The sequence below is a fragment of the Monodon monoceros genome, unplaced genomic scaffold (assembly GCF_005190385.1).
Source record: "Monodon monoceros isolate NGI ecotype Baffin Bay Population unplaced genomic scaffold, NGI_Narwhal_1 Super_Scaffold_6, whole genome shotgun sequence".
In the NCBI taxonomy this organism is placed as follows: domain Eukaryota; kingdom Metazoa; phylum Chordata; class Mammalia; order Artiodactyla; family Monodontidae; genus Monodon; species Monodon monoceros.
Window position 1 is genome coordinate 91,916,959 of NW_021703783.1, and position 17,338 is coordinate 91,934,296.

The 17,338-nt window shown below is 57.3% G+C and overlaps 1 protein-coding gene across 2 annotated transcripts in view; it reads left to right on the top strand.

The window, feature by feature from the left end:
* Nucleotides 1–17,338, top strand: part of CACNA1I (calcium voltage-gated channel subunit alpha1 I) — a 106,049-nt gene that overhangs the window by 36,796 nt on the left and 51,915 nt on the right. For both annotated transcript variants that reach the window (XM_029206308.1, XM_029206309.1), the window contains exons 4-5: nucleotides 1,863–1,960; nucleotides 16,332–16,491. In XM_029206308.1, coding sequence (XP_029062141.1) covers nucleotides 1,863–1,960; nucleotides 16,332–16,491 — 258 coding nt within the window. The remainder of the gene's footprint in view (nucleotides 1–1,862; nucleotides 1,961–16,331; nucleotides 16,492–17,338) is intronic.

A 17,338-nucleotide genomic window follows, 5' to 3' on the forward strand; every position in this document is an offset into this window, starting at 1 on the left:
CCCACGCGCGGAATCCTTACGCCGCCCCACGCCTTCGGCGCCCCCTTCCCAGATCACCCACTACCCCTGGGCGCCTCAGCCCTCACCCTGTCTGCCTGGCTGCTGCCCCCACTGACCCCCCTCCTGCCCCCTCCTCGGGACCCCTGGTCTCTGTCTCCAGTTCTTAGGTCTCTGTCACTTTTTTTGTCATGTCCCTTCATCTGAATTTAGGCCCTGGTAGGAGTGAGTGTGGCTGAGGGTGTCCAAGGAGTGAGTGTGTACGTGTGTGCGCACCAATGGTTGTGTGCAGGTGTTTGATTCCGTGTTGCATTTGTGTGTGTGTGTGTGTGTGTGTGTGAAAAAGGAGAGAGAGAGAGCACACAAGCATGGGAGCCGGAGCCTGTGCCCCAGAAAGCTGGGAGATGGATGGAGGCATTGCAGGGAGACGGAGCTTTCACTCAATTACTCTTCAAGCAGCGGGAGGGGGCGATGGCTCCACAACAATCGGACAGGTTTGCATGGTGTGTAGGAAAAGCCTTCACTTCCCGCTGATGGCGGCGACAGGTGGAGCTGGTGGCAGTGCCGGAGTCTCAGGGTGGGGGGCCCAGGTCCGGTGACTGGGATGTCTGGGGTCAGGCTGGGGCTGCAGGCCCCTGGGACCTGTCTTTCAGAGGGGGAAACGGGGGGCAAGAAGCAACTGAGCAGGAAGGGTCTGACGGACGTGCAGGAAACTATAGAGAGGACACCAGAGATCTGCCTCCCCTGGAGATCTGGGGAGGCCTCCTGGAGGAGGCAGACTGGAAGGGGAGGGGGACCTGTTTGGTGAGGCCCCGAGGATGAGAACTGAGGCAGTGGTGAGGGCTCCAGTGCTGTCTTTGCTTTTCGGTCTCTCCGCTGCCTGAGTGCGGACGCCTGAGGGTAGGGGCCGGTCTGAGTCAGCACCTAGACTGGCCTGGTTCATCATGGACACAGGTGTGGAGAAACTTCCAGGACTCCAGGGGCATCTGCACAGAACCTGAGGAAGGTTTCAATGGACAGAGATGATGGAGGTGTTGCAGGCAGAAGGGACAGTGGGAGAAAGGCCGGGAGTGGGCCCCGCGAGGCTGGAGCCGGCCGCCTTGCGTGCCCAGGAGAGGGGTTATTCCTGCAGACCAAGTACAGTTTGCGCCTGGCCTCGTTGAGCCGGCAGCGGAGCTGGGAGTTGGGGAGTGGGGGATGGGTGCGAGGGGGTTGGAGGGGGGCAGAACTGGTGTGACTCCTGGCTTGAGCCTCTACCCGTTTGCTGGGTGACCTGGGACACGTGATGTCACCTCTCTTACAGCCTCATCTCTTCATAAATCTGGGCGTCTAACCCTGGCTTGGGGGGCCCCTGGGGGCTTGGGGAGACGGAGGGACTGGGGCTCCACTCCGGCCTCTGCCCTCAGCAAAATCTTCGCAGACGCTGCTGCTGCTGTGACTGTGATGTCCAGTCACCGTCTGGGCTCAGCCTGGGGGCCTCTCGGCAGTTCCTCCATTCTCCCCTCTGAGGAATGGGGCGAATCCTCCCTGTTTCAGAGGGCGCCCTGGAAGCGGGGGCAGGAGCCGCCTGGCACGGTGCTGGGCATGCGGTGGGGCCGCAGGGTCTCTGCCCCTCCATTCCCTCTGCCCCTGGCCGCATCTACCGGGACCCTCAGGGCAGTCCACGAGGTGGATGTCACCTGCTCTGCTTACAGAGAAGGAGACGGGCCCAAGGAGACAACCCAAGGCCAGAGGGCTGACTGGGGCTTAGCCGGGTTTCTGACCGCTTTTCTTACCCTGTCCAGGCAGGCGTGGGCGTGGTTGTCCCGGCCGTGGCCCTGCTGTCCCCGTGCTCTGGGCCTCACTCTTCTCCCCTCTCTTCGCAGGATGGTGGAGTACTCCCTGGACCTCCAGAACATCAACCTGTCAGCCATCCGCACCGTGCGTGTCCTGAGGCCCCTCAAAGCCATCAACCGTGTGCCCAGTGAGTTGGTGCCCCCTGCCCTGCCCCAGGGCACTCACTCACTCAGCAGAGACTGACCGGCATCTCCCCATGCCAGGCCTGTGCTGGGCACGGGATCCTTCAGTGACTGGACAGATGTGGGCCCTGCTGCCAGGGGTTCACGGGGCACTATTTGGGCCTGAAGATGCTGGAAGGTGGCCCTGGCGCCTCTGGGTCCCAAAAGGACTCAGACTGAAGCAAATACTGGCTTTTTGGGGACAAGGTTCCTTGTGGGAGGGCTGTCAATGTGGCAGGTGTGTGAAAAGAAGCTGCTTGGTTTGAGGGAGGGCGTCGTGCAGCATTCCACTGGGGAGGGGCTCCCAGACCCCCCACTTGTGCTGACTTGGAGCTCAAGCTCCCGACCCACCCACTGACCCCCTCCATAGGTTCATCCCCCACAGGTCCATCCACCCACTCCCCCATCTGACCGGCTGCCCGTCCATCTGTCCGCCCACCTAGTATTGAGAGAGGTTATCTGATAACAAAAAACCCTGACACCTGCCCAGAATCATACAGCTTTCAAAGCTTTTCATCTCTGTGATTTCTTCGGAGCTTACAGTCCCCCTGGCGGGAGGTGGGTTAGTCTCATGAAAAACTGAGATGAAAAAACTGAGACTTGGAGACTTGAGGTTACTTGCCCAGGAGGTCTCCTGACTCTTTCCACTGCCCTGTGTCTCGAATGGGATGGGGATCTAGGGAAGGAGAGGGGGAGGGCCCTGCCTGCAGGGAGCTTCAGGCCTGATGGGGAAGGTCAGGAACTTTTATGAGCATCTACTCACCTCCTGTGTGCCAGGCTCTTGACATGCCGCTGGCTGACTTAACCCTCTGAACAACCTATGTGAGGCTCAGAGAGGTTAAGTGGCTTGCATAAGGTCACACAGCAATTCAGGGGCAAGGCAGGGATCTGAGCAGAGTTATGTCTGTCCTAAGCCCAGCTCTTTCCCTGACTCTGTCTGACCCCTTGCTTCTCTTCCCTGCCTGAGCCTCAGTTTCCCAATCTGCAGAAGGTGAGAGGGCTCCTGGCACCTCGTCCTCCTCCACAGTCACCACTGACCCCACTCTGCCAATACCCAGGCTTGGGGCCTTGGGGGTCCCTGCCACTCGCCCTGCCCGCCTCTCTGCAGCCATCCGCTGTGAGTGCCTGCGGGGCCAGCCTGACTCTGGGCTCGCAGAGCGTGTTGGTCAGCCCGGACAGGCCTGGCTGGGCAGTGGAGGTTGTGCTCTGGGATATTCGTGGAGCAAGGTGACCTGGGAGGGCAGGTTGGCACAGGTTGGGTGAATTACATAGGGGGTCCTGGAGTGCTGGAGTCTCAAGCTCGCATATACAAGGCCACCTCCCCACACATGAGCCTTGACGTGATGGGAAACTCCAGGGGCCCCTGAGAGTTGCTGTGAAGGTCCTGAGGGGGGCCGTTGAGAGATGGGGGTGGGGCTGGGGGTGAGCGGTGAGAACCAAAGCTGTGGGAGAGGGGGGAGGGGCCGTTCAGCTATATCACCTTTGCCCCTCCCACTGTCCTGGGGAGACTCCCTCGGGGGCAGGGAAGGGACATCCAGAGAGGCCATCCTAGGTGGCAGACTGTCGCTGTTCTTCCCACTTGCCACCAAGCCTAGAAGTCTCCTTAAAGATTAACTTGTTCAAAACCATCTTTACCCCTTTTAACACATGTGGAGAATGAGACCCAGAGAGGGCCATGACCAGCACAAGGTCACACAGCAGGTTAGTGGGAGGGACTAAACTGGAGCCTGTTTCTAACCAGCCCACCTTGCCCAGGGGTGCATGTTCCTCTCTCTCAGGCGCCACCTCCTACTGGGAAACTGACCACAAGGCAGACTTTGTTCCCTCAGCGCCCAGAATTATGCCTGGCGTGTGGAAAGCGCTCAGTAAATAGGTGTGAAGTGGACCCGCTGGCCAAGTTCATCGAGTGGCTGTTCTGTGCAGTCAGTGCTCAGACGGAGGGGTGCCAGGCACGTGGAGCTTATGGGGGTGCAGGGAGGGGCAGAGTGGGGGGCACTGGGGGTCTGAGGTGGAGTCAGCTGAGACCCAGCGGAGCGTGGGGATTGACCTGGCAAGGGAGTGTTTTAGAAACGCCTGGCAGAAGTGGAGGAGTGGACACAGAGGATTGCTCTGGTAGTGTGGGTGAGCCGTGCCCGGGCCAGGCAGGGTGGAGAGGAGCAGGTGGGCAGAAGCCCTGGTCCCCACCCTGGAGAGTCACGGAGGAAGCCCAGCGTCTGGCCTGGGCAACCTCAGCAGGGAAGGCACCGGGCAGGGGTCGCATCTTTCCTGGGCGCCCCCTTTGTGCTCCCCATTTCTGTTCCAGGGGAAGGCAGGGGCTGCCCTCAGGAAGCAGCCACCGTGTGGCCACTGTCACGCTCCTAGCCACGCAGCCCACAGGCCCGGTACCCTTTCCAGAGAGGCGGGTGCATGTGCCGGGGTCACACAGGGGCGTTTGTACACGATCCTGCATTCTGCATCCCCCGTCAGGTCTCGGGATCTGACAGGCATGGGAGCAGCGATGTGACAGGACATTTCAGAAGAGATGGTCTGGGTGGGGGGCAGACAGAATACACACACAGGGTATGGGCCTCTCTCTCTGGGTGGGTTTCTGTATACCTGTGCGCGTGTGTGTGCGCATGTGTGTGTTAGGGTCTCTGTATCTATGAGAGCCCATGTGCTGTATGTATATGTGTGTGCACGTGTGCGGGGTGTGGGGCCATGTGCCTCTCCTCCCTGCCCTTTTCGCCCTCTCTCGCTGCCTGCGTGAGGAGCTCATTTGCAGCTCCTGGCTGTAGGGGTCACTTCCAAGTCCCCAGAGCCAGTCCGTTCACTTCTCTGGAGAAGGGCAGGGTTGGGCCCTGCGCTCCTGGAGGTTCCGATTTTGGAGGCTGGGTAGCCCCAAGGACCCAGAGAGGAGTTCGGGTCGTTCCTTAGGGGCCTCTTTCCTTCTAACAGGCTTCGCTGGGAGGTCCAGGGTGGCCTGAGGTGGGCAGTTCTGTCTCCACTCTGAGCTGATTCTGCCTCTCAGCTGACAAATGAATCTCGAATCTTGCTTTCTCAGAACCTGGAGGCACAACGCTCCAGGATCCAAAATATAACCGATGCGCCCCCCTGGAAAGGGACCTTAAGATAAATCCATCTTCATGAACCACTTGATTAACAGGAGCCTCAGGCTGTTGGAGCAGGTCCTCTGATCCAGACCCTCATTTACAGAAGGGGCAGCGTCCTTCCCAGGTGCCAGGAGTTCTGCCCAGGGTCACTGGGGAATGAGTGGCATGGGGGGCGGGGCACAGAGTCTTAGAAGTGTCTCTTTGAGAAGTTTGGTTGGTTGCCTTCTTTTTTCTTAGATGTTTCCATGAACATTCCAGGTCCTCCCATTTATTTATCTTTAGAGCTGCTTCTGCCCTGGGACTCCTTCTTTTCAACAATAGCCTGTAGCTTTCAATTTGGCCACTAGATGGCAGGCTAGAGAATTGGGACTAGGCAAAGTGAAATTATGGGTTATTAATTGCAAAGCTGTGGAGAGAGGGGCGGCTGCCTGTAGTTTAAAAAGTAGTTTAAAAACACGACCAACGAGGAAGACTCAGTTGGGTTGTCAGGGAATGTAATTTCTACTTCTTAGCTCTGCAGGGAGCCTGCTGTGTGACCTGGGAAGCCCCTGGGTGTCTCTGGGCCTCAGTTTCCCTATTTGCACAAAGGAGGAGGAGGGACTGATTAGATGTGTGGTTCTGACTTTGTCCAGGATGGTTGGGGCACCTGGGAGTCGTGGTGCTCTTTACAGAACCTCGTTAAAAATATGTCCCTCCACCCTACTCCTGCCAGGTCTGTCCTGGCCACTGAACCATTGGTGGATAAAGGGCAAGAGATAGTGCATGGGAGGAGGTTAGGGAGGGAGGGAAGAAGCACTAGACTGCCAGTCAGGAGGCTGGGTTCTGGTTCCTCGCTGTGTGACCTTTCATAAGTTGCTATCCCTTTCTGGGCCTTGGCAAGATGGGGCTGGATTATCTCTGAAAGCGCCCCCTCCTGGCACCAGCGGACTCCAGGCCTCACGCAGCCTATACACCCCTCAGTCAGCTGCAGTGCCTCCCAAAGCCCATTGGCCAAGCCATTTAAATATGAAAAGTGCTTTTTTTCTCCAGTAAGAAACTAGGACAGCTACTGCTAAAGCCTGAGCCGGCTGAGTCTGAGCTGCTGGCCCACATCTGCACCCTGCCACTGCACACCCCTGCCCAGTCTGTGGAGGGGGTTGGGAGGGAGGCCTGGGGAGCTCAGGGGCAGCTGCTGGGGATGCTGATCCTCGCCTCGGCCCCTGCCCCCTTCCTGGAGCCCAGTCCAACTAACAACCCCTGGGTCAGCAAGAAGCCACCTCTGTGCAGGGGCCTCTGGGATGGGGCTGGGCTGGGCAGGGCCCAGGGACAGGGAGGCAGAGCTGACAGTGCTGTGGGTGAGGCTCCTGTCCGGCCCCAGCTGCAGGCAGGACTGGAGACTTTGTGCTGACAGGCCCCGGCTCTAGTTCTTTCACCTGCCTGTTGTGGGACGCTGGGCCTCTATTTCTCCAACGATAAGATGGGGTTAATAATAGCAATTTCCATATGGTTTTGTAAGGATGAAATGCCCTCAGGTGTGTAGAGAGCTTAGCACGGAGCCGTGTATGCAGTAAGTGGCCAACAGGTGCTACTATTATGAAGAAGGTGCTGGGAGCATTGGGGGTGGAAGGTGGGGGCGTCAGGACCTCTTTGCAGAGACTGGTTTTGGAAGATGCTCAACAAGGACACAGAGGGCTGGGGAGGGTGGTCCCTGCGGATGGAGTGGAATTGCATGTGCCAAGGTGGAGAGCAGGAGCTGTCCTGGGAACAGTGGGTCTGGGCAGAGGACTGCGTGTCATGGGGAGGTGGAAGGTGAGCATTCCACATCTTCTAGGGATTTCCTAATAATGATAAATGGCTAAAATTTATCAGGTGCTTTACATGGGCTGTATCATTTCACCTTCATAACAGCCCTAGGATGTTGGTACCATTGTGATGCCCACTTTACAAATGGGGAAACTGAGTGAGAGAGAGGTTGAGTAACCTGCCCAAGGCCACACAGCTGGCTAGAGCTTTTTGCTCCTTTTCACAACCTCCTTCCTTTCCTTTTAGTGTGTAGCCATCTCAGCTGCCCACTCCGTCTGCAGGGCATCAGGAAAGACCCCTGCCCACATCCAAGGTCAAAGTAGAAAGGCCTCGTGGGCTGAAGTAATGCCCTCAAGGCCCCTTCTCTTCCCATCTACCCCCAAGTTTGGTGTGCCCCAGACCTCCGAACGCCTTTCACTGTCAGGGTGCAGAGTTCTTGTGGTGCCAGGCCCCAAGCAGCCCGAGGGGGATGAGTCAGGGCAGGAAGGAGGATGGCGCAATGGTTAGTGCAGAGCATGGTGTCTGAGTCACCCTGCCAGCATTCAAAGCTTGGTCCTGTGTTAATTAGCTGCAGGACCTGGGGGAAGATTCTTCTTTTGTTTTGGACCCCTGTCTGCATAAGGGGGATGGCACACAGCACCATCATGTGGGTTAATCTGCTGTGCCAGGTGTAGAACATGTGCCCTGTGAGCTGCCCCATCCCTGCCCTTTTCACAGAGGGAGGGTCCCAGTGTTGAGGCTACAGACTGCTGCATCCAGAGCAGTTAGACCAGGGCTTGTGCCTGGGATCTTGGCCAGTGGCTCCCTCTCGGACCTCAGTTTCTCCATCCATAAAATGGGGTCCCAGCCCTTCCTCGCTAGGCTGTGGGGCAGCAAAACATCCTCATGACATCTGCTCCTAGAAGGTGCCCAGTGAAGGTGCAAACACCGTACGTTGATCATGTGGGGGTCTCATACTCCGCATCTATTGGCAGTGGGGCTGGGGGACTTTGAAACAGAGCTTGCATGAGAATCTCAGCACTTCCACTCTGTACGTGTGTTTAATGGGACTTGGGGTGCAGGACCTTGGACTTCAGACTGTCTGTCCTTGGATCCCACAAGGGTCCCCCAGCTGCCCTGAGGAAGAAAGGTCTGGCAGCCCCCAAGGAAGGAAGGGAAGGGAGGTGGAAGGTGGGGAGAGAAGAGAGAAGAGGCAGTGGAGGGGCCCAATTTCCCCAGGGCTGCTGCCTTTCAGAAGAGGTGGGGGTGGGCGGGAGAGCATCTGGCCAGAACATCTGATGAGAACCTGGCTTGCGAACAGTAAAGAGCAGCCAGGACTGTGAGAGGAGAGATGCTTGGGGGGGGGGTGGGGTGAAGGTACCCCCACCCTCCCCACTGCCACCTCCTCCGCCGGGGTCAAGTTCTGTTCTACAAATCAGGAAGGAGTGATTCGTGGACAGGACACAAGATGAAGGGAGGGAGGCACTGTGTATGCATTCATTCATCCACTCATCCAATCATCCATTCACCCAAAGTAGCATCCACTAAGTGGTAGTGGGGTCATAGAGAAGACTCAGATGCAGCCCCGTCTCTGTAGGCAGACAGTCAAGCCAGGAGCTCTGGGCCGGGGGACGTGTGCTCTAATGGAAGCATCAGGGCCGAGGGGAAGGGCCACCGACGACGTACTTTGAGGAGGCTTCAGACAGGAGGGGGCACAGGACGTTTGAAGAATGAGTAAAAGGGCAGGAAGGTACCCAGTGGGGGGGTACCTTCAGTGGCACAGGACCAGGCCCACCCTCTAGGGAGTGAGCCCTGACAGCCTTGGGGAGGAAACCAAGGCCCCCCCTGAGGTGGAGGGTGCAGGGCTGCAGACTCCTTGCCTGGGGATTGTTTCTTATCTCAGGAGTGGGCACTGAGGGCCCTCTTCAGCCCACAGGCCCCTCCCAGGCTGGGCTGGGGCCAGTAGCTGTGTCCTCGGCAGCCCAGCCATATGCTGCCTGGCCCGGCCTCCCGGTACCCACTGTGCCCCTGATTAGTTGGCACTGGCCATGGCAGGGGCAGCACACGGCCTCTCCCGGCTGCTCAGCGCCCTCCGCTGACCTGGCCAGACCAGGGAGAGAGGGGAGCCCCCAGGCCAAGCACAGCCTCGGCGCCCCTTGCCCCGGGCCTGGCAGAGCGGCCCCGCTAATGTGGGCTGACAGTTCCTGTCTGCAGAGAGCACCCCGGACCGCCAGGGGAGATGCCTGTCAGGAAGCACACCCCCGTCTTCCTCCTGGCCCCCTACTGCCACCAGGGCCCTCTGCCTCGCTGCTGCCCAGCTTTCCTTAGGGCGGAGGGTCTGGTCTGGGGGGTCCCCGGCGAGAAGGGGTGAAAAGGTTGAGCAGCTCCATCAGTTTGCCCACCTGTCATCCATCTCCCCCAGCTCCTGGCTTTAAATGCCACCTAGAGACCATTTCTACCCTGATGCCACCCACGTGACGCTCCAGGCCATACTTCTCTCTCCTGAACCCCGGACCCTGAGATCTTACGAAGCAACTTCACATGGGTGTACACCACGCACCCCAGACCCCACCCATCCCCGCAGACCCCCATCTTTACTGAGGGCTGCTCCGTGCCTCTAGTCTCAGGCCCCCAACCTCGGAGATGCCTGGGTTCCTCTCTACCGCCCGCATCCACATCCCACCCCTCGGCTCAACCTTCAAGAGGTCTCCTGAGCCCAGCCACGACCCCCTCCACTGCCATGTCAGGACCAGCCACTTGTGCATTATCAGGATGGCAGGTGAGCAATGGCTGGGCCGGGCCAGGCAGGGTGGAGAGGACAGGTGGGCAGAAGCCCTGGTCCCCACCCTGGAGAGTCACGGAGGAAGCCCAGCGTCTGGCCCAGGCAATCTCAGCAGGGAGGGCACCAGGCAGAGGCTGCATCTCTCCTGGGCGCCCCCTCAGTGCTCCCCATTTCTGTCCCAGGGGAAGGCAGGGGCTGCCCTCGGGAAGCAGCCACCATGTGGCCACTGTCACCCTCCTGGCCATGCAGCCCACAGGCCCGGTACCCTTTCCAGAGATGCGTCCTCATGTGCCAGGGTCACACAGGTGTGTTTGTAGACCATCTTGCAGGCTGGCGCCTCCTAACGGGCCTCCTTCCTCCTCTCTGGCCCACACCGTCCATTTTCTCCCCAGCAGCTGGGAGACCATGTCTCTCTTCTACCCACAACACTCAGAGTGAGTCGAAGCCAGAGTTTCTCATTCACCTGCAGGCGGCCCCGTTTCCCTCCCGTCTTTGCCCTGGCTGTTCCCTCTGCCTGGAGAGCTCTTCCCCCAGCTGTGCACACAGTTGCTCTATGCATCTTGCTGGCGTGGCCTTTCCTGGCCCCCATTTTATACCAGCCTGACCCCTGGCCCCAGCCTGGCCCTCCCCATCTCCTCCCCCATTCTACTTTTTGTGTCCGTAGCACTTACCACCCAACAAATGAGGAAGTGTACTTACTTATTATGTTTGCTGTTTCTCTGTCTCTCCCTACCCCTACCTAGAATGTGTGCTTCACAAGGGCAGGGGATTTGGGGTGTGTGTGCGTGTGTGTGTGTGTGTATTTCTGTGTTTTAGGCCGTGCCGCGTGGTGTGCGGGATCCTAGTTCCAGGACCAGGGATGGAACCCTTGCCCCCTGCAGTGGAAGCTAGGAGTCTTAACCACTGGACTTCCAGGGAAGTCCCTTTTGTGTGTTTTTTTAAACTGATGTATCCTTAGAGCTTAAAACAGTGCCTGGCACGTAGTAGGCCCTCACTAAACATTTGTTGAAATGATCCATCCACTCAGCCATCACTCCTACATTCGTTCAAGCTGCCCTCCTCGGAGGGGCCGCTCTGTGCCAGGCCCTGGGCTGGGTTGGAGGATGCGGAACACCCCGGTGGGCCTTGCCCTCCTGGTTTCCGGCGGGGAGAGGAGGGCAGAACTGCGATGAAGGCCGACAGCGTAACAAGTGCTGTGACGGAGGGAGGACGGGGCTGTGGCAGCTCATTGCGGGAGCACGAGCTCAGCCTGGGGACCAGAAGAGGCAACCACGCAGCTGCGTTTTAAAAATGGAGGAGAGATGGACTTCTGGGCGACTTTGAGGGCCCGGCGGTGACCCAGAACCTGGGCTTTCCAGGGACTGGAAGTGGGTCAGTCTGGCTCCAGCGTGGACCCCGTCCTGCCGTGGGAAGTGCCCCCGGCATTGCAATAGCAAAGGAACCCCTGTGGCAGAGACGGGGGGGGCGGTGTGAGTGGGGGCAGAGTGTGTGCGGAGGTGGGGAGTCAGGGTGCCGGGCGCGTCTGCTGTCTGGCTGGAGCAGCAGGTTCAGGTGTGGTGTGGAGGGCGTGGGGGGCGAGGCTTGGGAGATAGACTGGAGCCAGGTTGTGGGGGCCTGTGAAGGGGGGATGGGGGGCAGTTGGGATGAAGATTTACACTTTCCCCATGGGGGTGGCTGGGCTGCTGGAGGCTTCTAACTTTGGGGGCACCCCACTCTGAGGTGTCCTGGCCTTGGGGTGTTTCTGAGGCTGGACAGGAACCACCGTCCTCTTCTGTAGATGAGGCCTCTGGGCCCCAGAGAGGGCAAACTCTGTTTCAAGGACGCCCAGCCAGGACTGGGACCCACATGTCCTGTTGTGGGTTGGTGCTCTGGGTGCTCATCAGGGTAGGGGCTACATTGAATGTTCTGAGGACTCCGGGGTCCTCTTTCCCTTCTTAACTAGGGAAGCAGGGCCCTCAACCATGCTCGTGGGTTGCCTGCAGCCTGCCCTCACCAAGGCACACCTGGTCCCCACCCCAGGCTGAAGGCCTCAAAAGTCACACTAAGAGAGCAGAACCAGGTAAGCCCATCCTGAGAGAGGAGAAAGGAGAGCCATGGGGGAATTAGATGCAGGAAGCCTTCCTAAGTATCTGGGAGTCAGAATCAGAGAAGACTGCCTGGAGGAGGAGGCTTTGGCTGGGGGGCGGTTTGGAGGGAGACAAGCAGGAAGGATGGCCCGAGGCAGATGGTGATGGGTCTTAAAGGCAGTCTCTCTCTGTCTCTCTTTCTCTCCATCTCTGTTCTGTCTACAGTTCTCTCTCTGTTTCACTTTCTGTCTGTCTCTCTCTCTCTCCTGTACACAGTGCCAGGGGAAATGAGGGCAGAGTGGAACCATCGGATTTGCCTTAGCTAATTACTTACTTGACCGTGGGCATAAAAGGAGGATTAGCTGGGCTCTCACGGGGTCCTCCCTGGCTCCCTAATCGCGTAGCCCCTGTTTCCTGGCACGGAAGTGATGAACTCGTTCTGAGCCCCTAATTAGCTAATTATGTGGTGGCTCTGTGGCCCTGGGACTCCCTGGGCCCCAGGGGGGCTGTGAAGTGAGCTGCGGCCCAGCTCAGCAGAGGGTGGCAGGAGGGGAGGAGGGACCAGGCTGCCATTCAGGGAAGCCAGCCTGGCAGGTTCTCAGGAGCATTTCAGAATTTCAGTGTCCTGGAGAACTGAGAAATGTAATTAACTGAGCAACACAGGCTGGGCCCGGGGAGTAGACTTGGAGAAGCGGGGCTGGGATGGTGCGGAGCTGCCTCCTGCAGGCCTTTCTGATCTCACCCCTTCTCACAGCTGCCACCTGGCCCTCCGTGCTTGCCTCCTGCCTCTGTCCTGTCCTCTGTCCTGTCCTCCAGGATTACTCCTTCCCCTTTAAAGCCCAGAGCTGACCAAGCGCTCGCCCTGTTTAGAAATCTGCCCATGGACCACCCTGACCAGCCACCTAACAGAGAGCCCCGCCCTCCTTAGACCCCCAAGCACAGTCTGGATGCCCTCTCTGAATGGTCACCCCTCTGCAACTTTGCCACAGCTCCCGGCATCCTGCAGGGCCCAGCTCGAGTCAGCCCCTCCAGGAATGGGCCTGGAGCTGCCCTCACTGCCCAGGCATGGTCCGTTTCCCCAACACTGTGGTCCCCTGACCCCCTGCTGGTAGGCTGCAAGCTCTACCAGCAGGGGTAAAAAATGAGGGCGTAAAAAAATGAGGATTTTGGTTTCCCCATGTGCCCAGCACTGTGCCTGGTATACAACAGTATTTATAAGTGTTTGATGAATGAATGAATGATGGGGCATCAGAAAGGCCTGCAACTGAATTAACATTTGGATGGATTGCAGGGTGCTTGCTCTGTTTTCTCGCTTCCCTCTTCTGCACACCCGCTGGCTACCCTGCAGTGGCGGGGGGCAGACGTGGCGAGGTGGGGTATTGAGCCTTCACTCACCCTGGCTTGCTCTCAATTGGAGAGCAGGAGATTACAAAGGAGCCCCACTGCCTTTCCCAAGAGGAGGCTGACCTAGTTTTGTGGGGAGGGAGGATGGGGGTGGGCACTAATTATTGATTGGAAACCACTCCATACAGAGCTTGTGATGCAAATCCCAAATAACTACCCTCATGAATAACCACCTCAGGGGCTTCCCTGGTGGCGCAGTGGTTGAGAGTCCTCCTGCCGATGCGGGGAACGCGGGTTCGTGCCCCGGTCCGGGAAGATCCCACATGCCGTGGAGCGGCTGGGCCCGTGAACCATGGCCGCTGAACCTGCGCGTCCGGAGCCTGTGCTCCGCGACGGGAGAGGCCCGCGTACCGCAAAAAAAAAAAAACCCAAAAAACAAAAAAAACACTACCTCAGCCATCACCCCTGGAATAAATAAAAATCTGGACAGGGCCACTGTTCTCCTTGTGGCCATCCTTCCATCCTCCCCTCTCCAATATTCCACTCCCTCCCTATGACTTAGCACATCATTCATTCACAAGCAGTCATTCAATAAATATTGGCTGAGCCTCTGCTCTGGGCCAGGACCTGCTGGGTTCCAAGAACACTGAGGTGACATAGACACAGGCCCTGCCCCCAGGAGGTTAGAGCCAAGTGGAAGAGACAGGAGGGTAAACAGATGACTACACACTAGGGTTAGAAGAAGATTGGATGTTGGTGTAAATGGTGCCTCCAAGGTTGTGCAACCTGCACAACAACTGTACATCCTAGGCTGGGTCAGAGGTACTGAGGTTACCCAGAACAGAAGAGAGGGAGAGGGGGTAGAAAGGGTATGGGGAGTCTTCACAGAGAGAAAGCAGATCCTTAACTGAGCTGTGGTGGCTGAATAGAGGTTTGCCAGGCACAAGAGAGACAGAAGAGTGTTCTAGAAAGAGGCAGCAGCATGAATAAAAAAGCATGGAGGTGTGAAATCCCATGGTAGCTTTATGGAACTTTAAATAATTTGATATCGCTAGACATAGGATGCACACTGGGGACGGAGGGAGGCGGAGAGGAAGATGAGGCTACAGAGGTAGGCAGGGTTCACAGGAATCACAGGATCTTGGGGGGGGGGTGTGCGCTCAAGGGTGACCCAGCAGCTCTTGACACTCTTTGGGGCCACAGACACTTGCGTGGACCTTCTTCCCAGAAAAATTCATGGCATCATACTTGCATACTTTACAGCAATTCCATAAGGTTCATGGACCTTCCGTAGTCCTTCCACGGACCTCCCCCAACCTGCCAGGGGTCCACAAACCACAGCTTCTGTAACTGATAAGAATGCCAGCACTTTTCATACATAGTGATGACATGCCCAGATTTGTGTTGTAGATTGTGTTATCAGGAATCACTCCCTCTCTGTCCTGGGCTCTGCCTTCCTTGGGCTGGCTTCAACCCCAGGCAGGCATTATTCCCGGGAGGCAAATGGCCCCAGCAGCTCCAGGCTTAACTCCTCCCAGCTTGTAACCTCTGCAGAAAGAGAGCATCTCTTTTCCTGTAGTTCCAGCAGAAGTCTCAGTGCAGACTCTCATTGGTCCTGGATGGAGTCACGTGCCCATCCCGGACCAATCATTGAGGCTAGAGGAACAGGCTATGCTGATTGGCCAGGCCTAGGTCATGTGATCTCCATGTCAGCCCACCCAAACCACAGGACTGGAATGGGGGAATTGATGCTGTTTTCATAGGACTGGGAAAGGGAGCTGGGCAAAACTACAGAGGTGACCCACCCGTCTGGGGCGTGCATTCCTGCGGATTCTCCAGTGACTGGGTTGGCTGGGTCTTCCTGAGGAGTCAGGAGGGAGTGGGTGACATGTAGACAGTTACTGAAGCTGCACAGATGATGTCGCCCAGACTTGGGAGAGCTGGGTCCTTTCCACAGCCCGCGGGGAGAGAGAGGGCATGGAGGGTGCAGATGGGTCAGCCCAGGCCAGGAGGGGCAGAAGGGAAGGATGGGGAGACAGACGTGAAGGGTGGTAAGTGTGTGGAGCAGTGCTGGAAGCTGAGCATCTTCACTTCCTCTGGGGGGCGGGAGCCCCGGAGTTTGCTGAGAGTTGGGTGTGGGCCCTGAGCTGGGGAATCTTCGTAGAGTGGTTGCTGTCTTCTTGGGCCCGTCTGCTGAGGGGCCTTATCCTCCAAGAGGGGAAGGGACTGGTTCAGGTCCCACAGGTCCCAGAGGCTAGCAGGTGAGGATTTGAACCCGAATCTCTCTAAATCTCTCTCTAAATCTCTCTAAAGCTCTCTAAAGCTCTATGTGCTTTCCACAGGCTTTGCCTACCTGAGGCATTTCAGGATGTCAGACCTCCCCAGGAGCACACGTTCTGCCCCCCGTCCCATGCCTGCCTGAAGCCCGCTTCAGGTCACCCCCTCGCCCTCCCTGGGGATGTCTGTCTCCACTCCCATTTCCCCACCTTCTGTTTTGCCTCTGCCTTGGGTTGTTCATTACAGCTATTTCTTAGGAAAGGAAAAGTCCTCTTCCTCTGGCATCAGGCCAGGTCTGAGTCCCTCGGCTGGCCAGGGTTCTTCTGTAGGTGACTCTGAGAGGTCTGCCTGGTTCCATCATGCAGTGGGCGGGTCAGCAGGGTGGTTTTGGCTGGTACTGATGTGTCCTGGCAAGGTCGGGGAACCACTGACTGCCCCGGAGATGAAGGGCACTTATTAGGCTCCTACTGTGCCCATTCTGGGTGGGTGCTGGGCATAGGGAGATGAGCTGGCCTCAGTCCTAGGCCTCCGGGTACTTGGGGGTTGTGGAAAGAGTGCTAACTTGGTGTCAGGACACCTGGTTTAAATCCAGACCCTGCTGCTTCCTATCTGTGTGACCTTGGGCGAGTAGCTTCAGTTCTAGGAACCTCCAGTTGCCTCTTCTATAAAATAGGGATAATATTACCACCCTCACGAAGGAGATCATATTTGTGCATTACCCAGAAAGGCGATGGCACATAAAAGGTGCTCCATAAATGCCTGCCTATTCACCCAGAATCTAGTGTAAGTGTCGTGGGGCCCAGAGCCATTTCCATGGCCTCTGGGAGGAGGGGCAGGTACCAAGGAGGAAGTCTGTCTGGTGGCCACTGAGCAGGCTGAGGACAGTAAGGAGCCCCTGCCCACATGTCCCACCTCTCCTTTCACTGCCCCCTCTCTGTTCCTCTAACCCTGCTCTCCCTCTGTCCTCTCTGGGACCTCTGCCCCTGTCTGCCCATCCCTCCACCCTTCCCTCTCTCAGGTATGCGGATCCTGGTGAACCTGCTCCTGGACACGCTGCCCATGCTGGGGAATGTCCTCCTGCTCTGCTTCTTTGTCTTCTTCATCTTTGGCATCATCGGCGTGCAGCTCTGGGCGGGCCTGCTGCGCAACCGCTGCTTCCTGGAGGAGAACTTCACAGTGTGAGTGCAGTCCCACCCCCACCCTGTACCCGCCTGCCCCGGGCTCCTGGCCAGCTTTAGCTGGGGGATCAGTGGCGCTGAATGTTTCAGGGCTAGGAAGGTCTCCACATTGAGACCTGGTCCCGATCCTTATTTCCAGTGGTGCAGGGAGATTAAGGGATGTGCCCAGGTGAGTTGGTGGTAGGTCTCTCATGAATGGCTGGACACCAGAATGAGCACAGAAGTCCTCTGGGCTCTCAAAATTGGTATCAAAAAGTCCCAGTCCAAGATAGGCCCTTAGATGCTAATTCAGTACCTAGTGACTCTTACTTAACACATAGTTTTAACTTACTTGGGAATTGGGACCAAAAGAGTGGAAGCAGCAAACGAGAAGGAGGTTGGGTAAGAGGAAAAAGGGCAGTTAAGATCCAAGCAGAAGTGAGGACAACAAGGAATAAAGAGACAGAAAACCTTCAAAGCAGACATGGAAACTGGCTTTCTAATTACAGCACAGACGTTCCTATCAGTGACTCTGAGTCATCAGGGAAAGGTCAGCTCGCATTCGGCCCACTTGTGTCTAAAAGCAGTGGGGTGAGCAACTCCTCAGAGAGATGATTGTCCAAAGCTATGTAAACAGAAATCAAGCTTTCGCTCTTGGAGGAGTTGCGTTGAGTTATCTGAGAAATGCGACATCTGCAGAATCTCAGCGACGAGGGATAAGCAGTGTCTCTGAGTGTACATACATGCCCATATGTATTTGGACATGGCTATACTTTCATTTTGTTTCACTAATATGAGTTAGTGCACTCCTGCTGTGTGCCAGGCCCCAGGGAGACTGAAGTAAAAAAGCATTTTCATTCATCCTGTC